Source organism: Callospermophilus lateralis, chromosome 2, assembly GCF_048772815.1.
Source record: "Callospermophilus lateralis isolate mCalLat2 chromosome 2, mCalLat2.hap1, whole genome shotgun sequence".
Lineage (NCBI taxonomy): Eukaryota > Metazoa > Chordata > Mammalia > Rodentia > Sciuridae > Callospermophilus > Callospermophilus lateralis.
This window is the reverse complement of record NC_135306.1, coordinates 38,822,055-38,848,499: the sequence shown is the minus strand read 5'-3', so window position 1 is coordinate 38,848,499 and position 26,445 is coordinate 38,822,055. Positions and strand designations below refer to the sequence as shown.

The window sequence follows — 26,445 nt, the reverse complement described above, 5'->3', positions numbered from 1 at the left end:
TCATACTTTTGCACTCACTGGAACTTCACAAGGCCCTTTTAGATGAACAAGGAATTGTGACATGATTCCCCTTTATAGATGAGGGCCTTACAGTTCCAGAGGTATGGTAAACTGACAGGTTAGCAAGCAGTAGTTTCATTTCTTTAACTTATGTTTAATGCCCAAATAGTGTGCCTCCTGGAGTATTCTTCACTCCCTGCCTTCTGTTGTCTGAGAATTCCTCTCATGCTCTGAGGAGGAAACTCTGGGTAGCTGCAGTTGTATTATGTTTTTCAATCAAAGAGACAGCACTCGCTGTTCACCAGTAGTCGTATTGTTTCTCCAGGAAAGAGAAAACACTATCTGTCTATCTGTTCTTCTCTTGTTGGGCACACAGCTAAAATAGACTTCCTAGCCTCCCTTGCATTTGGAGTGCCTATGACTAATTCTCATTAATGACATACAGACAAAAGCAGTGTATTCGTTTTTTCCAAAACTGACCCTAAAAATCATCCATACTCTTGCCGTATCTCCTCAATGGACTAAATAAGGTTATGGTAGAGGAAGTAGAGACACCCTGGGATGATAAATAGCAGTTCCTGGGTTGAAATAAGCACTTCAATCATGTTGGGCCACGTTCTCCCTCTTGGATTCTGAGATTGGGTTTTAGAGACAGGTAGTAAATTGGGAAGGTATGGGGAGTCTTAAATGAAGAAATGGAAGAGCAACTGTAAAGAAAAAAGAATGAAACAGACATACGGAATCAGAGGACTTCCCAGTCTCATTGTAAATGTCTGTGAAGCCTAAGTGCACTTCCTATACAGACCTGAGCATCCTTGTAGCTGGCCCCCATTCTGCTCAGACTAGCTAAGTAGATTTCTATTAACTGAGGAGAAAGAAAGGACCTCGACTAAGATATCCACATGTTTCCATGATATCCTATAGCAGTATGATCTTGAAGGCTACATTTAAATTGTCTATATAGACTGAAGTTAGGATGTGGTAATTGCCCAGTTCACGTGATCATGGCAACACCCAAAATGGTGAGAAAGAATACGCACACTTAAGTTCAAACTTTACGGGCCCCAAAGACCCATCGGCATTTAAGTTTTAGTGGAATCATCTTCTGATCTCCATTTAATGTTTCATAGAAAAGCCCCACCTCAAGCAAGCAGAGGAAAGTAATATTATCTCCTTTACCTAGCTGGCCATGGGATCCAGTTTGTACAAAGACCATTTTCCAAGTTGATGAATTATTTGTAATTCCAAGTCATGAAAACTCAAGTGCAATCGGTTTTATTTGTAGAAATTCACTTAAATTTAATCCCTAATTATTTGATTTTACTTTTGGGTTTCTTTACTCAGATTACTGTTTTTTAAGATATAAACATACTTTCTATTTCTTTTGAATCCGTGGATTCTCAGTAAAACTGACACCAAACAAATGAAACAGTACATGTGGACCACTCTGTGAGAAGTCTATACGTGAAGTCTATATGTGAGAAGCTAATATTGAATCTGTATTAAACACTTACTATGTGCCAGGCATTTCTAAACCAGGAGTTGGCAAACGTTTTTTATGAAGGGCTTATTAGTAAATATTTTAGGCTTTGTGGACCATGCTGTCACAGCTGCTCGACACTGTCACTGCAGTGTGAAAGCAGCCACAGACAATACATAAATGAACATGACTGTGTTCCAACAAAACTTTTTATAGACACTTAATTTGAATTTCATATCTGCTTCATGACATGAAAAAATCTTTTGATTTTTTTCCACCATTTAAAAATGTAAATCTTATTTTTAGCTCAGGAGTCATTCAAAATCAGGCAATAAGCTGTATTTTGCTATTCACATCAACCCTATGAGCTATAATGAATATTATTATTTTTCCATTTGGCAGATGAGGAAAATGAGCATAGATTAAATAACCTGCTTCTTCACAAAATAGAAAATCAAAAGGCAATAGGAATGGGAATTTGTAAATATTCAGACTTAGCCAACTGAACTGACATTTATCTTCTACCTGAAGTTTTGTTATAAAAGCTCACGATTTTTCTAGTTTAATGGTAACAAGAAGAAGACAGACCAGAAAAAAAATATTTAGTCAAAATTATCTTCACCCATCTATCCAAATCATCTTAACCTATCTATCCATTCATTAAACATTTATTTAGTAATCATAGATCATGGTTTGTCAGATAGCAGCAAAATGGTTATAGGTTCCACTTTTATCCATAAGGAGCTCACATTTTGTAGGAGGATATAAATAGGAAGCTGTGATTCCATGAGGTGAGCAATGAAACAGGTAGAATGGATGCTGTGGAAATGTAGAAGAAGGGCGTCTCTGTTCATTTTCAGAGGATGGTGGCTGCTTGGGAGAAGAACAACGCCTGACACAGAGGGAGTTCTAAAGTAAGAATATTTTTGGAATGCCTACTCAGAAAACTCATGTTGGAATCATTTGCAGAGAACTTTGAATCCCAACCACACTAAGGTGATGCTGTACTTCACTTGATAAGTCACAGTTTCAAAATATGAATCTCCTTTTCATATTCCAAAAGTTTAGAAATTATATATGGGGAAAGAATAAGAGCAACGACTGAGGATCAAGATGATGGGATGATGAGAAGTTGCTTACTACAAACAACATTCAATAAGAAGAGCAGAGTGAGAGCCCATCATTGTAGGTCATGAAATAGTCTCTAGAGGGCAGGCAGCACAGCTGTGAAGAGGTCAGAATGAGAGCTGGCCATCTAGGACCTTCTCAGATGGTAACAGAGAAACCTTTTATCCTTTGACCACCCTAGCTAGACTTCAGGATTGTCACCTTTGACTGTTTTTATACCATAATATATATAATATACATAAAAGCTATATGTCAACAGTTTAAATAATAATAATAATACAGAATATTTGTATTTTCAGTTAATCTTAAATTTGCTGATTGAGAGTTTAAGGAAAGGGATACATTCAACCAGTATTTGGAAAACAACTTTGGCTCTGTTGGTTGGACATATGAGAGGAAGCAACTGTCTACCAGCAAAGAGACTAGTGTTTGTGGTGTTTGAGCAGTGTGATGGCCTTCTAATTCACCAACTGAGTGAAACTGAGCTACAGTTCCCAGTTACTCATCTAGGTGCTGCTGAGAAGGGATTTTGCAGATGTGATTAAAATCCACAATCCGTTGAATTTAACTTAAACTAAAAGGGAGTTCATTCTAGGTGGGCCTGACCTATTCAGGTGAACTTTTTAAAGGGAACAGGATGGGAAGCAATGAGCTCGGCCCTCCCTGAGCTCAGGGACTTCAAATAGTTCATGCTTGCAGGGTTTCAACCTGATTCTGATCTTCCCTTCCTGTCTACCTGCCTATAGATCTCAAGACTTGCTTGCCAACCCAATTGTATAAGCCAATTCCTTCTGTGACATTTCTCATGGCTCTAAGTTTTCATTCTATTTTTTATTTTTTATAACCACCTACAGAGACAATGCAAATACTAATTTTAAAAAGCTACTATGTGACTGTATTTCAAAGTTGTAAAACATTTATTAAATCTTAAAGACAAACAACAACAACAAAGAAATCTCTAGGTTATGCATAGGTATGTGTACACATAAAAATACACATACATATACCATATATATGTATAATCTCCTACTGGTTTTGCTTCTCTGACTGAACCCTGATAGAAGCATTTAAAAAGAATTTATGTGTATTATGTATTTTATATAGATAGTATACTAAATGTAATTTACTACATATATAAGTACCTGTATTCTGATTTGTTCTGCCACGACCAGTCAATACACCAGGTTTTAGAAAGTTGAGTGCAGCATTTTCTTTAATCCATTTCTTTAAAGCCTAAAAATGAAAACTCTCTTTATTAATTCAATATTGAAATATATATTTATATAAACAAAAAAGATTTATAGTATACAGATGGATATCAGACTGATAAACCTTGAAATCCATGCAATAATACAGACTAGTGGTATAGATTTTTGTGACCTATCTGGTTTAACTGCCAAAATATATCTTAAGCAAAAAAAATAAAGTTCAAAATAGTGGGTACAGAGAAGTAATAAGTGAGTTCAGCAAAATTGCAGGACACAAAAATCAATATACACAAATCAATTGTGCTTCTACATACTACAAATAATTAGAATTTGAAAAAAAATGTTAAAAGTACCATTCATAATAATGTAACCAAAAGTAATACCTAGGTAAAAGTCCAACAAAATACATGCAGGGTCTCTATGTAGAAAATGACAAAACATTGGTAAAACAAATGAAAGAAAACACAGTGGAAGCCTCTAAGGTAGTGCTCAGTGACTTCCATCTCCTAAATTCAAATCCTCAACTTAAGAGTGAATTTCACTTAATAATTTACTTCTAAGAAGTACAGTAGACCTGATGAGATACAAATTCAAAAAAGAATTTATAAAATGAATGTGGCTTCCAAATCAGGCCCTCTTTTTCTCAACCTTTCCTGGGTCACTCACTCTAGGGAAAGCCAGCTGCCGTGTTGTGAGGCAGCCTGATGGAGAGACCCACATGAGTAAACTTGGAAGCACATCTTTTAAAGCCTGTCAATAGCCATGATAAGAAAGCTCAGAAGTTGATCTTCCCCTCAAGATGACTGAAATCATGACCAACACCTTGACTGCATTCTACAAGAGACCTTGAGCCAGAAATGCTGCTTTTTCCAGAATCCTGATCCATGAGTGTTAAGATAATAAATGTTTGTTGTTCCCTAGCATTAATTTGGACTAATTTGTTACTTAGTAACATATAAGTAATAAAACGTTCTATATAAATGAAGATATATATTATGGTTCTGAACTAGAAGACTCAATATTGTTAAGATGCCATTTCTTCCCAAATTTTATCTATACAGTCAATGCAATTCCAAGTGAAATTCCAGCAAGCATTTTCATATATGTGGACAATCTAATTCTAAAATGTATATGGAAAGTCAAAAGATTATGGCTGAAACAACTTAGAAAAAATTGGAAGACTTACACTATTCCATTTCACGACATCATAAAGCTACCGTAATCAAGTCAGTTGTGGAATGAATGAATGGATGGATGGATGAATGGACAGACCAAAGGAACAGAGAAAAGAATCCAGAAATAGATCCAAACAAATACAGATAACTGATTTTTTTGGTTAAAAAAAAAGTTACAAAGGCAATTCAATAGAGAAAGGAGTCTCAACATACATTGCTGAACAATTGGATGTCCATATTCAAAAAGAAAAAGAAAGCATCTCAACCCATGCCTCGAACCACATACAAAAATTCAAAATGGATTACAGACCCAGATATAAAATGTAAAACTATAAAACTTCTAAATGATAACAAAGAAAATCGGGGGGACCTTAAACAAGCAAAGAATTCCTAGATATACCATAGGCAAAATCCAGAAAAGAGAAAATTGATAAACTAATCTTTGACTTTTTCAATCTGCAAAAGCTATTGTTAAGAAAATTGGGTGGCAGGGGGCGGGGTGAGCGGAAGCATAAGCCAGAAGAAAATATTTTCAAATCACATGTCTCACAGAGGACTTTTTGTGAGAACATTAAAAAGAATATTCAAAACCTCAATAAGATGATAAACAATCCAATTTTAAAATGGGCACCAAAAAATAAAAACTGAACAGATACCCCAACAAAGTTAAAAAGCATATAAATGATGTTTAGCCATCTCAATCACTAATGAAATACAAATAAAAATTGTTGTGAGATACCATTACACATCCATAGAATGGCTAGAATTTAATTTTCTGTGTGGGTAGATGAAGTTCTTAATCCACAGGTATCAGGATTTATAATCTAGGGTGATTAAGATAGTGAGGTATTCATGTAAGAATAAACAAACAGAAAACCAGAATAGAGATCCCAGAAACAGGCTCACACACATATGGATACTTGACTGCTAAGCAGTGAGGAAAAGGCAGTCTTTTACATGGTACTAGGCCAATTTGTCATTCACAAGAAAAAGGAAGGCTTACATCCACAAGTGCTCTGGTTTTCACGAAAAGAATGGTTCTGGTCTCTGGATATAAGTGGTATTCCTCTTGTAAGATGAGGCAGAGGTCGTTGAGTTTAGGGTTCTCATTGCTGGGATCTCTGCAAACACGTTCTAGTTCCTCCAGTTTTTCTGCAAATGGAGAACACTTTACAAATGGCTTCAAAATTCTTAAAGTTTATAACACATCGTGACCTAAAAGTTCAGTTAATCTCTCAATCTTAGACCAAAATTTTCTAAGAAACAACTACCAATATAAGTTGGTACATTTTAGGAAGGTCATTTGGCAATATCCATTAAAACACAAAGCTCACACAACTTTTGATACAATAATTCTATATCTAAGAATTTGAAATACCACTATATTTAGAAAATTATGGAAGATATCTCCAAGAATAGTCACAATAATTTCATTTAGAAAATAACCTAAATGCCCAAAAGGTAGGAAACAGTTCAAAAGATCATGATGGGCTATACATGTCAGTTGTTAAGATTAATAAGGGATTGGGTTGGGGCTGTAGCTTAGTAGTAGAGAACTTGCCAGGCATATGTGAGGTACTGGCTTTGATCCTCAGCATCACATAAAAATAAATAAATAAATAAATAAATATATTGTGGCCATCTATAATTAAAAAATATTTTTAAAAATTTATAAGGGATTAATACATACATAATGGTTTCACAGATATTTTAGATTAAAAAATCAAAATACAGCCAGGCACGGTGTTGCACGTCTATAATCCCAGGGGCTGGGGAGCCTGAGGCAGGAGGATCAAGAGTTCAAAGCCAGCCTCAGGAAAACAAAGCACTAAGCAACTCAGTGAGGCCCTGTCTCTAAATAAAATACAAAACAGGGCTGGGGATGTGGCTCAGTGGTCAGGTGCCCTGAGTTCAATCACTGGTACCAAAAAAACAAAATCAAAATACAAGATAGTATATTCAGTACCGTGCCATATATGTGTGTATGTGTGTGTGTGTGTGTGTGTGTGTGTATACACATACATATATATGTATGAATGAAGCTGTGGTGTGCAAGAGCCAGATCATACCAGACTGATAGTCAATTGTTAAATTTTTGAGAGTTGCATGAGCTAGCTTTAAATACGAAGATTATTAAAATTTATATAATTGATATACATTTGCCACTCAATAACATATTAAAAATGAAGATAATAAATAGCCCACACTCATATCTCTTAATTATTTTATTACTTTTTACTATAATATGCTCTTAAATTATTTACATCTATTGTGTCTGTAGGGTAGGGATACTACAGAATGGTGTGCTACTGTTCAGTTTTTTGGTCACTCATTTGATGACAACATGTTGGTGGCTTGAACTTGATGACAGTGGGAGTACTGATATCAGGAAAGTCAGGAAACAATGAAAATCAGTGCTTGATCTATTTTCTTGACAATCTAGACTTATGAAAGCAATTAGAAAATTATGCAGATCAAACTTAGCTATTAAGAGTACACTGATAATAATATTCATAATAATAAACATAATCTCCCAGGGTTTGAAAAGCTATTGTCCAATTCAGAACAAAAAATAATTGCTCAGATCCTTGACAAACAAGTGAAGCTTCAATGTCTCTGTTGTTTCATTTCCATCTTACTCCCAACATTAATGAAAATATATACCAACATCCATGTCGGAAGTATATTTGTCTGTTAGCTACAACCATAAGTTGGTAATGAGTACCAGGATTCTACAAAACCACTAAAAGCCATTTATACAAGTCAACTGGCTATGTAGAATTTACAATCAAGGAGATTGTATTTATTATTTGTAAGTTGCATGCTATATAGCTTCTATATCAATAAAATTTATATCAAACTTATGTATAATATATGCACACATTCTTCCCAGAAAACTGTTAAATGTTTATCAGCACAGCACACCACTAGGAATACATATGTGTAGTGAATACTTCAGTCCAGGACAAGGTGATCAACAACCATGATCACCTTTGGGAAAAGAAATTTGAAAGAAAGAGGAAGAAATTTTTTCACTTTATATGTTTCCATATTTTTGGTAATAATATGAGGGCAGTCGAATTAAGGGTCATTTTGATTTCCTCTTCATATAGAGGTATATATACATATAGTCTTTAAAGATCATTAGAATACTTATTTGTATTCTCTAAACTTTTATAAAAATCACTGAAAGTTAAACAAAAAAAATGTCATCAACTCTATGAGAATTATACTTTGCAAATTCTGCTTTTTTCCTTCTTCCAAATAGGTAATGGTTTAAGCAACCGATTCTCTCCATAGGTATGAAATTTCACTGAAGCCAGTCCCACTATTTTGTTTTGGAGTGCTGGGGACTGAATTGTTGCCCTACACATGCTAGGCAAGAACTCTACCACTGAGCTACACCCCAGACCCATAATATCTTCTTAAACCCAGTACAACTGCCTGAGCACCACCAAACTTATGTATATTAAATACAACACCATGTCTGTTTGTTACCACTCAGAATTACCAGACTCTGGTGGCTTCCTTCTCAGAAAACACCCCTCACCTTCAAACCTCCGAGTAAGATCTTGCTCAGTCTCATCAAATCCCGCTGTTCGGACATTGTTGAAGAAGTCTTTCAAGTAATTCAGAGCATCTTTCATTTGTGCATCCTCACTGATAATGAGGGAATCATTATATTTCTGTTTAAAATAAAAACTGATTTTCAATATATTTCCATCGTCTAACATATTTGCCCGGCTTAAATTCAATTAGCTGCCCTTAACAAGGAATTCGTTTTTAAGTCTATTTCAGTTGGGTTTTTTAGATGAATGTTCCCTGATGGTTCTATAATCAAAATTTGAGCCAAATACAGTTTTTAAAAATCTCAATTAGCTAGAAACATTAAGTAATTAGTAGCACTTTCAATTTTAAAACTCCATCTTGGCAAGAGGGGGCAGGTAGAGAAACTATGAAAAATCCATATCATAAAAAGTAATAACAAAAGCATATCAACTTCTACACCTACATTATAATTCAAACATTCAACTTAATTTCTGAAGTTGAATTTCTAAATCATAAATACACCTTTTACAATGACATTACTGACCACCTATACCAATTCAATTAAGATAATTAAAATTCTACAAACACATGCTAACTGAATGCATTTTAAAATATTTTCAGTGGCATTATGAGCAAAGATGATGATTATTACTGTTGTTCCTCGGCTTCTGTTAACCAGAGACCCTAGATTTCTGAGCACGGGGCTTTATCAGAAGCAAGAAATCACAAGTTCAGGCAATGGGACTCACATAGGCTTTAAAGATGGCTACTACTGGTCACATATCAAGAAAATGTCCTCTTATCATCACCCAATTTTTCCCAACCATGTCAAACATGGGACTGCTGAAGTGATGGTCAAGTTTCAGTCCTGTTGCCTCCACTATTATCATTTCAGAAATAAGGCCTCACCAGGGATTGAACCCAGAGGCACTTAAACACTGAGCACCTCCCCTGCCCTTTTTATATTTTATTTATAAAAGGGTTTCACTAAGTTACTTAGGGTTTTGCTAAGTTGCTGACGCTATCCTTGAACTTGCAATCTTCCTGCCTCAGCCTCCCAAGTCGCTGGGATTGCAGGCATGCACCACCATGTCTGGCTCCGAACTTTCCTTTCAAATCAAAGATTCCTAAATGAGCTCTTGGGGAGAGGATGAGATAAATGTTAATAGTCTCTCGGCTACCACAGTGCAGCTCCCAGGGGGTGCTATGACTAAAATAGCCTTTCAAAAGAAGTAACATACCCGCAAGTATGAAGTATACAGAAATAGTGCTTTGCAAATCCTGCTCTCTTCCTCTTTGTCTGGCAGTCGAAACACCATGCCTGCTTTATGAACTCCAACAATACGTTGTTCATACTTCTGTGTTCCAAAGTCCCCATTTTGAGTTTGAAATAAGTTTCCTAGGGAGGAAAAAAAAGCTTTTCACTGTGCCATATGGTCAATCACTTAAGGTTCTAGCATGTCCCATGCTCTGATTTCCTTTCTTACTATCTTTAAACAGGGCATGCCTCCTGCAACAGTCTGAGCCTTAAGCAGTGTGTTTCTGTGTACATATGGTTATTTACTGAGTCCTTAACTATGTACCAAGAATCACAGGGCCTTACTTTCATAATTTCACAAACTCATGAGGTAGAGATCACACTTTATAGTTGTTTATAGGAAGTTCAGGAAAGCTAAGTAATTTACCAAAGTCACATAGATGAAAGAGTGGGGAGGGCCAGAATTCAAACCCAGAGTGTCTGATGCCCTAATTCTATTGTCTATGACAACTAAAGGATCACAGAGATACAACAATGGACTTGGGAGGTGGGAGGGGACTTTACCTTTAAAAATAAAGAAGCAGTGAGTAAAAATAACAGGTCTCAAGAGCTTCACCAGAGGGTGTATAAAAGCAGGAGATTCAGGACTCAACACAGCCTGCTCTGCTTTGCTGTGAACTTAGGCCACCTGATCTCCAGAGAGCAGTCAAACAGAACAGGAGGGCCAGACATAACAGGAACTCAAGAGATGCATGTTACGGACGCCTCTGTATGCCTTCATCCCCTAAGCTAAGCCTCAATTCCTTGGTTCAAAAACAGAGTCTGCTATGGTCCAGGCTCTGTTTAGGGCTGAGGATAAAAAGATAAGGAAGGCAAAGCCTGGGCTGTTTTCAAATGGTTTGATCTTGCAGATTGAGTTCCCTTTGCCTGAAACATATCAGTTCTCTGGGGCTCCTCCAGATGAGCACAGTACATTAAAATTCCCCTCATCCATTCATTTTTAGTAAGAGGAAAAAGGAGACTGCTCTAACATGTAACATGCCTCTTTCCTAGCCCCAGTGACAAACAAGATGGCCAACAGAAACTAGATGAACCACCAAGTATTTACTGAATAGGTTAGGTGTAAAAACAACTTAAGCAATTTGGAAATGACCAACTGAAAGGATACGAAGGAAAGGGTGAAGGCAATGTACCAGGGGTTAGCAGAATAAGAAAGTAGAAAATCATGTGACTCCACCCCATCTCTCCCTCCCTCTGCCACTTCACCATGTCACCTTGCTCCCAGATGACCTTGAACTGCTCTCCCCACCTCTTCCCTTGTTTCCTCAATTCTTTCCCCACCCAGAAAATAGAGGGAGTTTACAAATTTTCAAGTGAGAAACCATGCTACCCAACTGCATAAACGCCTCTAATGGATTCCTTAAGCCAAACTCCTACCCTGGTGCTATGGTTTAGATATGGCTAAGCGTCTACCAAAAGGCTCATGCATTGAAAGATGAGTTCCAGTGTAGCCATGTTAAGAGATGGAGCCTAGGAGGAGGCACTTCCCTTAGAAGGGACTAAAGTAGTTCTTGTGAGAGGGTTGTTAAAAAAAGAAGAAGCCCCTCCCTGGCTCCACTCTGGCTTCCTGCCTGGAGATGGGATCTCATCTTCTCACATGTACTCCTACACCAATGCCATCCACCATGAGACCTTCACCAGAGCCTGGGCCATTTTGTTTAGGCTTTTAGCCTCCAAAACAATGAGCTAAATAAGTTTCTTTTCTTTATCAGTTACCCAGTCACAGGTATTTCATTATAGTAAAAACAGGCTAGTGCCTCTACTCACAAAGGGTGAACAGGGTTCTCTGGTGTCTGGCCTTGGCCTACTTTTAATTTTCACCTCTAGCCACTCCACTTCCCTTCTTTCACTTTATAGGACAAATGGAATTCCCTATACTTTCTCTAGTCTGCTGACCTTTGCAGATTGAGTTCCCTTTGCCTGAAACATAGCTGATGATCAGCACCCAGACAACCCAGAAGCTTCACTACTTAATTTTGGCTTTACCCTTAGATTGGAAATTTCATGAGGACAGAAGCTACACTTCAGGATTTCACACTGTATTCCCTAGTACGTTGCTTGGCACTGAAAGAATGAATAAACATGTTCAAGCAACTGCTAAATCCAAGTTGGAATTGTAAAGATAAAGGGAAGCAGATTGTCCATGCGCATTAGAGTTCAACAATTATTTCCTAGGCAAAAGGCTATATGAACATAAACTTGGTATGTCAAGAAGACTAACCAATGAATGGAACATGAAATGGAAGAGACAGTGAAGGTGGGAAAATTACCATAAGGCTATTAGAATGGGTCCTAAGTTAAGCTTGGTAAGAAAAGGAAAGGTAAAAGCAAAAAGCTCCTAGAATTCATTGTGTTCTTTCTTCCTTCCTTGCCTGCTATCCTTCCAACCTCACTTGCTTCTCTCCTTGACATGATTGACTTCCTCAAGAATTTTCTCAGCCATTAGGTCCTCAAAAAGCCCTTCCCAGTCCAGGACACTCTGCTGCCCAGTGTGAGACTTCTCACCCCATGGCAACCATTTGTATCAGATTTCCATTATTTGACTCTTGAGTTGAGGTCAGGGTCTCTGTGTGTGTCTCTCTCTATTTCTCTCTCTTTTGTGGGACTTTATCTTTAATCTCAATATTTCTGTTGCCTAGCCCAGTGCCTAGAACGATAAATATTTCATGAATGGAATAATGAATAAAAAGTGGAAGGACAGAACTTGGTTACTCCATGAGGGAGTTTCAGATGAAAAAAAAAATTATATATATATATCTCAAAGATCACCTCTAGTGACTGGGGTTGTGGCTCAGTGGTAGAACATTTGCCTAGCATGATTGAGGCACTGAGTTTGATTCCCAGCACCACATATAAATAAACGTCCATTGACAACTAAAAAAAAAATTTTTTTTTAATCATCTCTAGGTTTTAATCACCAGCGGGAAAATGGTGGTTTCATGTTATGTGAATAGGAAAGTCAGTATGGAAAGCTAATTTGGAAGGTCAAGAAAGCTGATGAACTGATTTAAATTATTTTTTAAGGTGTGCATGTCCAAACAATTTACACGAGATTTAAAAAGAAAAACGGGCAAGAGAGAATAAAGGAGAACTTATTAGGCTCCTGAATAACCTATGATTAAGAAAGTCCATATATGGGGCTGAGGATGTGGTTCAAGTGGTAGCGCGCTCTCCTGGCATGCGTGAGGCACTGGGTTCGATCCTCAGCACACATTAAAAAAAAATAAAATAAAGATATTGTGTCTACCTAAAAATAAATTAATTAATTAAATTAAATTAAATTTAAATTAAAAAAATATGGTGTTGACATTGTCTAAATGAAAGAGAAAGTGGAAAGCCACTAGTGAATGCTCTATGGCTATTCCAATGGAAGGGACACAATATATGAGACTTATCTCACTGAGAGTTAAGAGAACTCACCAAATTCTGCACAGATATTCCTTGCCAGACTCTCTATGTCCCTCATCAGCTGAGATACGATGAATTTAAATTTGTTGGTAGTCCGTGATTCCACTTTCCTGGAAACTAGAACCATCAAAGGCAAGTAAGTATTTTTAGGGAAGAACAAATCATAGTTCAATGTGGGTATCTCCAAACCTTTTACTTCCTCTGGAAAATTAGAGATCCCAAGTTCACTGGCAGATGATCTTAATCGTACAACAAATGCTCAAAAAACTTGGCTCCCTATTGCTCACCACATTGACTCTGACATTTGTTCCCCATGCTTTAGTTTCTCACTCAGCTGCCCTGTTACCTCTGACAAGCCAAAGCCCTCCTGTTCTGCAAGTGGCAAGCTCGAATCCTGTGTCTGTGCTTTGCTGTTCTCCTTTCCTACCCAGCCCCCAAGAGTGTCCACACATCGTTGTATTCTTTCAGCAGAATCTTATTAATTGCCTATCGTGTGCTATGTTCTGGTGATAGAGAGTTGAAAAGAACACACCCATGCTCCATAGAGGGCTGCATTCATAGAGAGTTCTGTAACCTAAGTAGGGGCAAGGTACCATGGAGTACAGGGGAAGAATATCTAATGTTTTAGGGGGAGGCAGTGTTGTTGAATAATATGGGAAGAAAGAAAGGAGCAAGAGTAGTTATGGGGAAAGGACAGCATGGGCAAGAGCTCAAAGGGAGAAAGCTCATGGCATGTGTGGGAACCCAGAGGAATGCAACATGGTTGGGTTTATGGGATTTGGGAAGAGAGGAGGCTCAGAAGGCTGGAGGGGCCAGATTACAAGGAAATTTATACATGTTAAAACGTTGGGTACCTTCTCTCCATTCCTTACAGATTGTTCCCCATCAGGAACTTACCCGTGTCCCCCCATCACCTAAGTATTTGTTTTGCCTTAGACTCATACAGTCCTGTGCTGCTCAGAGAGCAAGGGTGTATCTCCTGAATCTCTCTTGTCCTTGCAGGATTAGTATAATAATAAAGTCAATAAACAACAAACATTTGCGCATCAATCTTATTTTAAAGATAATATTCTGATCTTTTGAGGACAAAGAAGGTGAATTCAGATAATTTCAACTACATTTATCAGATACATATTTTTTTTTAGTTATAGACGGACACAATACTTTTATTTTTTTAAATTTATTTTTATGTGGTGTTGAGGATGGAACACAGTGCCTCACACATGCTAGGCAAGTGCTCTACCATTGAGCTACAATCCCAGCCCTCAGATATATATTTAAACGATGATGACCACACAGTACCTGGCTCAGGCATGGAGCACAGGGAAGGACTAGGCCCAGCCTTTGGCTTTCTACCTGCTTAGATTTTCTCATCATCTCCTTCACATTGCTAGGACCTTTATCTGGGTTTTATGGAGCCAAAGTAGAAATTTTTGCTCCTTATAGGCCACTTCTAATGTTCATCCATTGGGAGGGAAGACAACTCAGGAAGAAAGACTGGAAATGTTATGTGACTATTTCCCAGGTTTGGGGTTAAATATTTTCTCCTAAACAAATAAAAGGCCAAAGTTCAGTGTTCATGTAAATCACCCTGAACTAGGGGTAGCAGAGAGTGTTAAAAATTCCCAAGAGCTTGTTCTTGGATACCACTTACATTTCTGGGGCTTATAAACAACTTGCTCCAGTTCCTCCAAGTTGTCTCTGACTGTTGCTATCACTGTTGCATCAAGAGAAGCACACAGTTTGCAGATGTAAAGCATGGCTTCATCTGTGGTTTTGGCATCCCCAACACCAACTGAGGCAGTCAGCCCAACAACCTGTAAGAGCATTCCAACATTAGCTTTTTTCTCCTAACATTCTCTATGAAATTACAAATAAAAAGGTCCCAATTGGCAAAGCATGAATACAAGAGTCACAGCTCAGCTAAACACTAAGCAACCTAGAAACTGAGACAGGGAAACTTTCAGGGCAATGATTCTCCTTTCTTTTGCCTTGTGTCCCCTATTATGTGGAGAACATCATACTGAAAAGGAAAAGGACTGAAATTGACACACATCCATTCCAATCTCAGCCATGTCACAATAACTGTGTGTCCTTGGACAAGTACCTGCAGCTCTCTGTAAAATTGGGAAATCATAGCTATTTATTTGCAATGGTATCTGTGCAGATTTAGTAAGATACCTCCCTCCAACAGCTGTGCAATAATTATTGAATAACCATCTAACCAGCAAGAAATGTAATTAACATCAAAGTTATTCTAGAAGAATAGGCTATAAGAAAGGTGATTTATATGGAAAGGTTCTAGTTTTGGTCTGTGAGCACCATACTAAATTTCTTTTAACCTGCACTCCCCAGATGGATAATTATTAGGGCTGTTGAACTTGACATATGTGCAGACTGGTATACCATAAATTCATAGTTTCCAACCACATTTGAGTCCCCCATACAATCAAGGAATTTTTCAGTGTCTCTTTCAGTTCTCCCTCAGATTTCAAATTCTCTCCACTCTCCCCAGCTCCTGCTCCCTTTCATATATCGATGATACTCAGCAATGTTCAAAAGAGAAGTTATACACCAGAGATTTCTTTTGCTTCCTAATCCATGTAATAACAACTCTCTGAATCGACCATTCTCATATGACACCAGACATGTCATTCCTCTCCTCCCACACTAATGCATCCACTTGCCCACTAACCCCACACCCTCTGGTGTCTCCAGGCATCTTGCTCTACCAGTCATTGCCCCCCCCTTTCATTCCGCCTTGCCTACTGCTGTATCCTACCTCACACTCTATACGCAAGTATCACTGAAGAATTTCAAGATTTTGGAGCACACCAGGTTCTTTCAGAACACTGCCTCTGGACACACAGCACCCTCTTAATGAAAACCATCCAGCCATCTACCTGGCAAACTCCTGTTAGTTTCTGCCTAGCCCCTCACCCCCTACCTTTTTTATTTTTTAACTGGGGATTGAATTCAGGAGCCCTTTATCACAGAAATACAACTTCAGTCCTTTTTGTTTTTGTTTTTTTTTTATTTTGAGATGATCTTGCTAAGTTGCTGAAATATCCCAGAACTTGCAATTTTCCTGCCTCAGCCTCTAAGTCCTACTTAACCCAACTTCTGTCAGGTCTTGCCTTACTTTTTTTTTAGCACACATAGGAGTACTTTCACTCCTGTTCTGGCTATACCTTATACCTGTCTCCACAACACACCATTATGATAAATTGTGACATAATTCTTACATATCTGTCTCCCCATGAAAACTCAGGTGTTTGAGGACAAGAATTATTTCTTTACATATTTGCACCCCGAGTGCCGAGAACAGTGTAAGGCACAGAGAGGTGCATGATGCATATAGTTAGCCCTCTATGTCCACAGGTGCAACCAATCAAGGGATCAAAAATATTTGAGGGCTGGGGATGTGGCTCAAGCGGTAACACGCTCGCCTGGCATTCATGGGGTGCTGGGTTCAATCCTCAGCACCACATAAAAATAAAATAAAGATATTGTGTCCACCTAAAACTAAAAAATAAATGTTAAAAAAATATTTGAAAAAAACTACATAAGAATTGAACATGTACAAACTTTTTTCCTTGTCATTATTCCCTAAACAATATAACAACAACTTATATAGTATTTAAATTATATAAGGTATTATAAGTAATCTAAAGATGATTTAAAATATATATAAGGAGATATATGTAGGTTATATGCACAAACTATGCCATTTCCTGTAAGAGACTTGAGCATCCTTAGATTTTGGTATCTGGGAGGCAGGAGTCCTGAAACCAATCCCTTTTCAATACTAACGGACAACTATTTGTTAAGTGAATAAATAAATGAAGGAATCAAAATTTGTCAATGAGTTGTACAATATGAACTTTGAATCTAAAAGGAACAACCCTCAAATGTAGCCACAAGAGTAAGTAAATAGGCCTGGGTACAGTGGCACATAGCTATAATACCAGTGGCACTGAGGCTGAGTCAGGAGAATTACTGAGTTCAAAGCCAGCCCCAACAATTTAGCGAGGCCCTGAGCAACTCAGTGAGATCCTATCCCTAAATAAAATACAAAAAAGGGCTGGGGATGTTGCTCAGTGGTTAAGCACTCCTGAATTCAATCTCTGATACCAAAAGAAAAAAAAAAGTAAGTAAAGGAGGATTGAGGAAGATAATAGCTTTTCTGAGGAGTACATCTAACTTTGAAGATACCTGGGGCAGTGGGTCTGAAGATCCTCCAAGTTTCTGATCTAGATAATTGAACATGATCATATTGTATGGGTGGTGTTTATTGGTGTTGTGGCATTCATCAAATATCATCAAAGTAAAGACAGACAGTGATGGAATAGTTCCATTTTTGAGATTGTTCACAATAATCTGGGGTGTTAAAATGATGATGTCATTGTTCTTGATAGTCTGTTCTACTGGGACATTTTCAGTTGTTGCTCCAGAAATGCCTGCAACACTGTACCTGGGAAGAGACAGAAATCCTATGTTACCATCCTGTGAATGAGGAAACACAAAGATGAAGCACTAGATCAGAAGAGCAGCTGATGAAGTTCTCCCTACATCCAAAAAGAATATATCCTGACACATAGCAAGTGATTGACCATAGCAACTGATAGAATATATTATTTTTTCAAGTCACTAAAAGAAAAAAAAAAGAGTACTTACAAGGGAATTGTCAAATAATTATAAAATCATCAAAGAAATCAAATGTGCCTTTTAAATGTCAAACTTATCAATTAATCATTTAATCACCCTGTAAGAGCAAACCAGATTAGGATTTCTGGCATATCTAACAAAAGCAATCTGAATTACATCTAGATTATATAAAAGCTGAATCTATTACAATTTTTTAAAATTGTGGCTTTAAAAAAGCAAAACAGAAAACACATTTGTTGCATAAAGGTAGAAAAAAAGAAGTTAGACTGACTGTTATACCTACCCAAGCCTTTCGAAATAGCTCAAGAACACAGACTTCTGCTGCTCATACACAGGGACATGATTAGCAAAAAAAGCAACTTTCCCTTTTCGTCCTTGTGGAAAATTTTTAAGATGATGTTCACAAATAAGAAGTGAAACTAATGTTTTCCCACAACCTTTTAATAAACAAGGAAAAAGAAAACATGTAACATGGTATTAGATATTGCTATAGAAAGGTATTTCTTTTGGCTCTCCTAACACCAGTGGGAAGGTAAGTAAACTGATCATTTAGAGGGATGAACGACTGCAGAATTTAAGCTATAAACTAAAAAATAATCAAGCTACTTCCCAAGTTACCTGCACTTGAATAACCAGGATCAAAAGCATACTAAAAGAGGGTATTTTTCTTTCATTGTTCAAATTCATTTTCTTTCATTGTTCAATTTCATTGTTCAAATTCCTTAAAATATGTGAGACTTCATTAATAGGATAGTTTTCTCAAAGACAAATGGAACAGGAAAAAAATGAATCTTCCTTATTGTCAGTATTCAATAAAAGGGGAAAAAAGAAGGGGAGGGTGGGAAGGGGTTATAAGGGCAGGAAAAATGGTGGAATGAGATGGACATCACTACCCTAAGTACATGTATGATTGCACAAATAGTGCATCTCTACACTGGGTACAACCAGAGAATTGAAATGTTGTGCTCCATTTGTGTACAATGAATTGAAATGCATTTTGCTATCATGTACAACTAAGTAGAACAAATTAAAAATAAATAAATAAATCTCTTTTTTTTAAAAAAAAAGGGGGGGGGGGAAAGGGAGCAGAGAGGTATGAGTAATAGCGATTGGCTTACCAGTAGGAGCACATATTATTGTATTTTTTCCTTCCTTAGCAGGCAAAGCAAGCTCTAGTTGGTAATTTCTTGGTTTCAAGTTAGTTCGAGACATTTCTATGATACAAAAGGAAAAAAAAAAATTACCAATGGTTACCACTCTAAGGAATCATGGCATTAGCTGTAGTCAAATGGACATGAATCTGACTCTAGCAAGAAAGGTTTTGGTTGAGTATCCTGTCTCAATCTCCTTAGAATCTTGTCTCATTAACCATTCTAGCTTTCTCCAATCATTTGAAGTGCAGAATTTTCTCTCAATGCCAAAGTATCAATGGCAAGAAGGGGGAAAATATTGGAATGAATTCTTTCTTAAACAATACAGAATCCCGATAAAGAGAATGCAAAGCAGAATGGCCTAATTCAGGGCAAGACAGTCAACCACCAGTTAGTTATAGGCAACACTATGTGGAACAAGACAAAAATGCCCTCCAAGATCATTAAAGGAAAACAAATTTAATACAGATTCTCAAAGCAATTTCTTCTTGGAGAATAACCATACTTTGTAATTTTTCAGGCTCTCAAATTTTTAAAAAATACTCAGAGATTTTATCTCAATACCAGGTAAGAATATGACATGTTAAGAGCTAGAAAAGTCTTTGGTCTAAAGAGTTTAATTTACCCATTTTTTAAAAAGGGAGAATTTCTAAAAGGTTAAAAAAATTAACTTCACTTAAATGACACATCAGGATCTTTACATGTCAGAAATATTTAAATCAACTTATAGTTTTCCATTTTATATCAGAGTGACAAGAAACTGATATCATTCAGTCACAGAAGTAACACACAAATTTTCTTTTCATGTTATCCTAAAATTTGCATTTTTTTCTTCAAACACTACTTATTATTAATCCTAATTTCATTCCTTATATCCTTTTATAAATATCATTGTGTTCTGGCATATTATGTAACCTTCTGGTCTCTTCATAAAATGGTCATGAAAATATATTTCAAGAAACTTAAGGGGGACTGGGGTTGTCGCTTAGTGGTAGAGCACTTGTCTAGCATGTGTGATTCACGGGGTTCGATTCTCAGCATCCCATACAAATAAATAAATACAGGTCCATAGAAAACAACAACAACAACAACAAAAAAAAGACATAAGGGGGCCTTACAGGACCATTAATAAGTACTTATACATTGCCTGATGTTTGAGAACAAGGAGCCCTCTGGGAGGACACAATCCCTCCACGCACTGGCAAATACTACAGGCTGGTTCTCAATCAGGTACATTTGTGCAGTGCACATAGCTGGCATGGCAGCCCTGGGATCTTAGAAGGAAACTGAACAAGTGGCTAACAAACACAAGTATTTTTTCAGAAAGTAAGGCCGCTGTTGGATTTCTCAGACACTGAGGTTCTGAGAGGACTCTGTTTGCCTTTTCAATGTAGCCATAATTCAATGTAAGCCACAATAATTTCTTGGTGATAAAACAAGAATGAAGAAAAAAAAAGATAAGCTAAAAGCAGAAGAAGCAAATGACAATTCTAACCATAAAGTATCTATTTTAACTTAAATTATCTTTTCTTTATTAACTTTCCTTAAAAAAAATCACAAGGCTGTGACTTCTGGCAGTGCAAAATATATCCCCCCACAAAATACCTGAAGAACCCCATTATGAAAAAAAACAAGCAATGCCGGTACCTGAGGATGCTTGGGAATTCTGACTAAGATTCTGGTATTCTGGATCTTCCTGGAAGAAAATGTGTATTTCAGAAGTTTCCATTTCATCATCCTCCAGATCTTTATTTTCAATATCTTTTTCACCTGTGTGAACAGACAAAGGAAGAACTTAGAATCTTAACGTAATCTGATTATAGTTTTGATAAAATTTTAAACTTCCATTAATTTCCCACAACCACATTCCTTCACTTCTCAAAACAATTAAGAGAATCATCTTGAGTGTGAAGTCTCCATTTGATGTTTGAACTCCAAAGTCATTTAGAACTAATTATTGTAGGGCTGGGGATATAGCTCAGTTGGTAGAATGCTTGACTGACATGCACAAGGGCCTGGGTTCAATCCCCTGCACCACACAAAAAACTTCTTTTTCAAAGAACTAATTATTCAAGGTATAAATCATGGAACCAGTAACTCTGGAAGCTTGTTAGAAATGCAAATCTTAAGCCCCTACTGAATTAGAATCTGCATTTTAACAAGGCTTCCAAGGAATTCCTATGCACACTAAAGAAGAGAAGCTTCTTCTTAGCAGACATTCATGTCTCCCATCTCTGACTAATTCCTGACCCAAGAAAGTAGATGTGTATTTATATAGATTCCTGAACAACTTTTCATCAATAGAAGTCTAGCTGAAACCAAGACTAGACACTCAGATGTTTACCAAACTCAGCCAGTAAGGCAAGGCTCTGAGATGTCAGTCTCAAGTAGCCAAATGATAGCACAGACAATCGCAGCAGATTCTTTCTTCATTCACACGTTTTGTTCACTTCCAGTTGGCTGCCAGGTGAGAGAACCAGGCAGTGTCTATCATGATTCTACTCTAAAAAGAGGTAAGTCCTGGAGTTTGAACCTTCAACTCAAGAGTACACAAGCTATTTCTCTGATAACCTAAACTGGAAGCTCAGAACCTGCCTGCACCAAATTCTTTAGACCTGATGGGCTAATTCTGGATGACAGCAGTTTGTTCTGTTCCATGTTGAGGAGTCACATACAAACAAACCAAATCCATAGGCAAGTAGCTACCTCCCTCCCAGAACTCAGCATCATGCTGGCCTCTTAGTAGAGATAGAGCCTTAGGTATCTGAAGGGAAAAGTGCCTGTGAGAATAAGTAAAAACAGGTGGGAATAAGGGAAGTCCCAAGTTGAGTCGTGAGGGGGCACAGTACGTTTCTGAACCTTCCCTCTTCCATTTCCGAGTTGTCCTTGGCACGCCCTACCTTTCTCTACCAGCCACATTTCACTGAGGTTGTTCTGTTCCTTCTCCAAAGCAAGTTTCAAAGCCTTGGGCCAGTTCTCCTTGTCTGATTTCAGAAGGCATTCGATCAGTTTCTCTGAACCTGCTATCATCCCCTTGTTGTAACAAATCTAAGCGAGGAAAATACAGTTTATTGATCATTTCAAAAATGTTTTCCATTTATGAGTTTTTAAGTATTATCTGATTTAAAAATCATTGCAAATTGAGGACCTATGGATATTCGTTATTGCCATTTTTACTCCATTCAACACTGTCACTTAAGATATTCTTTCCTTCATTCTTGACCTTTAAACATGATATCATCATTTCAAACCAAGATTTCCCATCTCCTCTGAGATAGATTAGCATAAATAGATATTAGGAAGATTATAATATTAACAAGTAGTTTTCTTCAGGGTAGAGGGATTTACATGACTTTATTGTTAATCACAGTAACTAAAATTTATTGCACATATACTATGTGTCAGGCTTCTATCAACACTTTACATATACTATCTCATTTAACCCTTACAAAGATACCATATTATTTAGGTACTATAATTGTTCCCACTTTATGCATGAAGACACAGATGTTTACAGAAGCTAAATAAATCGCCCAGGATCACACTGCTAGTACACAGTTACACTAGAAATTTAATAAAATTTATTTATGTCCACAGCCTAAATTCTTAACTCCTAGTCTATAGCCTTTTTCATTTGCTAAACAGTTCAGTTTTATTTAAATTTGCATTAAACATTATTCAGAAAAGTAATGAGGTAATTTTAACTGAAAATAGGTCAAATTTAAAACTTTGACATAAAAATTACTCAATTCACATTAAAAGTACTATTCTAGGAAATAATACTTTAGACATGAGAATTTTTTTTTAGTTTCAATTATCTTTCTTAGGTTTAAAATAGTATAAAAAACAAAAGATACATCCCATATTCTATTTCCTCCAAATCTAGCATTTTATGTTAACTTACCTGTCTAATTTCTTCACATTCCTGACTAATTAAACATTCAGCTAGTTCAGGAAGGATTTCTAAAGGAACAATTCTGTTTTTAAATTCTGGTTGCAAACGTCTTAAAAGTGTTCTGTACACTTCTAACTTTTCAATTTTGTTGAAATCCCAACTTTCAATGGCTTCATAAAGTCCAGAATAACCTGAAAAGAAAGAAAATGAGGACTTTTATAAGATCAACAAGAAATACTTTGATGTTAATATCCTACAATCACATTTAAATGTAAAGTGACAGAACTCAAAAACACCTATAAATTACCTGTCATTAATGATTTTTCAAAAATAAAATAATATGCATCTTAGCTCCCCAATAAGTTTAGGATTTCCAACGGTGTTTATTATCTTTTAGGAGAAAATAGTAAAGTAAGGACAAACATGAAGTCTTATATTTGGCCTTAGTATAAAATCTTCCAAAATGCTCCATGAATTCCACCTACAACTCCTGATTTGCCTTTAAATAAATCAAATTCTCATGTCTATCTTCTCGGTAGAAAGCAGTAAAGAAGGCAAAAAGAAACATAAATCTTATTTCCTGCATCCCCAACCCTTTTTGAGACAAACTTGCTTGAGGCTTTGCTGATTTGCTGAGGCTAGCCTTGAACTTGTGATACTCCTGCCTCAGCCTCCCAAGTTAGTGAGGACTACAGGCATGCAACACTGCATCTAGCTCCTTCTTTTTAAGAGTTGAATAATATTCCATGTATAAACATATCATTTTTTGTGTATGGGATCAAACTTAGGCCCTCAGCACATGTTAAGCAAAGTGCTCTACCACTGAGCTACATCCCTGACCCAATTCCACATTACGTTTATCTGTTCATCTGCTGATGGACATTTGGTTTACTTCCATCTCTTACCTACTGTGAATAATGCTGCTATGAACATGGGTGTGCAAATATCTATTTAAGACCCTACTTTCAATTCTTTCAGAAATATGCCAAAATTAGTATTGCTGGATCATATGATGATTCTAAGGTTTGAAAGGACTCTCCATACTGTTTTCCATAAGTTACACCATTTTACCATCCTACCAATAGTGCACAAGAGTTCATTTCTCCATATCTCACCAATATGGGTTACTTTGAATTTCTGATAGAAGTTATCATAATGAGTGTGAGATGAAAATTCATTACAGTTTTAATTTTCATTTATTTAATGATTAGTGATGCTAAGCATCTTTTCATGTGTTTGTTTAGCATTTGTATATCACATATGAAGAAACGGGAAGTCCTTGGACTAATTCTTAATCATGTTATTGGGTTTTTTTGTTGAGTTACAGTTCTTTATATATTCTGGATATTAATCCCTTATCAAATGTTGACTAGTAAATATTTTCTCCAATTCATTGGTTCACTTTCCATTTTATTGATTGTGTCTTTTGATGCACAAAAGTTTTCAAGATTTAATGTAGCCTCATTTATTTTTTGCTTTTGTTACATATGTTTTTCTATCACTTTTTAATATTGCTGAATTTATAAAATTAAAAAACTTAAGACTCTGCCAGATAATTGTTGGTTCATTCTTAATTTTAAAAAAATATACATGCAATATTTAATTATGTAGTCAGAAATTAAAACAATGCAATGCATATAGGTTGAAAATTTTACAATCATCTTTTACTTGAAACTCTTGCCCTCTCCAACCTCCCAGAGATAATCGACATTAACAGTTTAGTTTCCTTTCATATTTTTTCAATGAAGTTCCATGAAAAACCCATATATAATCTGGGTTCATCCTTTTTTACAAAATTGAATTGCATGATGCACATTATTTCTGCAACTTGATTCCTTTATATAATATTATATCCTAATACAGTATTCCTAAATAGATCTCTTTCATCCTTTTGACTACTATATATTATCCCATAGTAAAGATATAACATGTTAAAGGGATAGGTATTTACTCATCTATTTTCTCCTTTTCTTATTTATCAAGTTGATGTATCCAAGAAATCATTGCCAAAGTCAGTGTCATGATGTTTTCCCCTTGTTTTTTTCTAAGAGTTTTATGCCTTTAACTAAGGTTGAATTAATTTTTGTATACAGTGTGTGATAGTTAATTTTGTATGAACTTGATTGGACTAAGGAATGACCGAATAGCTGGTAAAATATTTCTGAGTATGTCTGTGAAGGTGATTCCAGAATGTGAATCAGTGGACTGAGTAAATGTTGTAAAATGTACACAGGCATCATTCAATCCATTGTAAAGGACACAAATAGAACAAAAAGTCAGAGGAAGGGCACATTCTCTCTTTTCTTGAGCTCAGACATCCATTTTCTCATCCTGGGACAACAGTGTTCCTAGTTCTTTGATCTTACAACTTTAGAACTCACACCAGCAGCCCTTTTTCAGAATCAGACTGAATTATACTACTGACTTTCCTGGTTCTCCAGCTTGCAGACAGCAGATCATGGGACTTTTCAGTCTCTACAATTGTATGAGCTGATTCCCACTATACATATGTATATGTAGATACACATGCATATAAATAACACCTGTGTATACAGATACATCCCTTTACACACACACACACACACACACACACACACACACTATAACCTACTGATTCTGTTTTTCTGGCGAGCACTAACATATGTATAAGTGTCCAACTTCATTCTTTTCCATATGAGTATCAAGTTTTCCAACACCATATGTGAAAGAGACTGTGCTTCCTCCATCAAGTAGTATTGGTACCTTTGTTAAAGAACATTTGATCATTATACTCTGTAGAGTTTATTTCTGGGATATTGGTGTATTTGTCTCCATAACCAGTTCCACACTGTTTTGATTGCTATAGCTTTGTAATATGTTTCAAAAATCTGGAAGTGCGTTTGTTTTTCTTTTTTCACAATTTTAACTATTTGAGGGTGTCTTGAGAGTCCATGAATTTTAGAATAAATTTTCCTATTTCTGCAAAAAACTGCCATTAGAATTCTGAAAGGGTTGCACTGAATCAGTAGATTACTTTGGATAGTAGCAATACCCTAAAATTAAGACCATCTTCTAATTCATGAACATGGGTTGTCTTTCAATTTATTTCTATCTTCTTTCATTTTTTTCCACAGTATTTTATAGTTTTCAGGGTATGAGTCTTTCACCTACTTTGTTAGGTTTATTCCTAAGCATTTTATTGTTTTTGGTGCTATTATAAATGGAATTATTTTCTTATAACTTTTTGGGTTGTCATATAATATATGGATAAGCAACTGATTTGGGTTATTGATATTGTATCCTGAAACTTCTCTGAATTTATCAGTTTTAACAGTTCTTTTAAAATTGTTACAGTTTTCTACATAAACCATCTCATCTACAAACAAAGATATTTTATTTCTTCCTGTTCGATTTTACTTTTGTTTCTTTTCTTGCCTATTTGTTCTTATATTTTTATTGTTAAACCTCATTTTATTTTAAAGTAGA

At 36.4% G+C, this 26,445-nt stretch overlaps 1 protein-coding gene across 3 annotated transcripts in view; it reads right to left on the bottom strand.

The window, feature by feature from the left end:
- Window positions 1-26,445, bottom strand: part of Rigi (RNA sensor RIG-I) — an 82,085-nt gene that overhangs the window by 8,972 nt on the left and 46,668 nt on the right. For all 3 annotated transcript variants that reach the window (XM_076845923.2, XM_076845921.2, XM_076845922.2), the window contains exons 3-14: window positions 22,990-23,171; window positions 21,986-22,133; window positions 20,733-20,855; window positions 19,053-19,148; window positions 18,218-18,371; window positions 17,482-17,740; window positions 14,921-15,083; window positions 13,279-13,383; window positions 9,782-9,939; window positions 8,542-8,677; window positions 5,995-6,143; window positions 3,751-3,841 (exon numbers count right to left, since the gene is read on the bottom strand). In XM_076845923.2, the coding sequence (XP_076702038.2) occupies window positions 3,751-3,841; window positions 5,995-6,143; window positions 8,542-8,677; window positions 9,782-9,939; window positions 13,279-13,383; window positions 14,921-15,083; window positions 17,482-17,740; window positions 18,218-18,371; window positions 19,053-19,148; window positions 20,733-20,855; window positions 21,986-22,133; window positions 22,990-23,171 (1,764 nt within the window). The remainder of the gene's footprint in view (window positions 1-3,750; window positions 3,842-5,994; window positions 6,144-8,541; window positions 8,678-9,781; window positions 9,940-13,278; window positions 13,384-14,920; window positions 15,084-17,481; window positions 17,741-18,217; window positions 18,372-19,052; window positions 19,149-20,732; window positions 20,856-21,985; window positions 22,134-22,989; window positions 23,172-26,445) is intronic.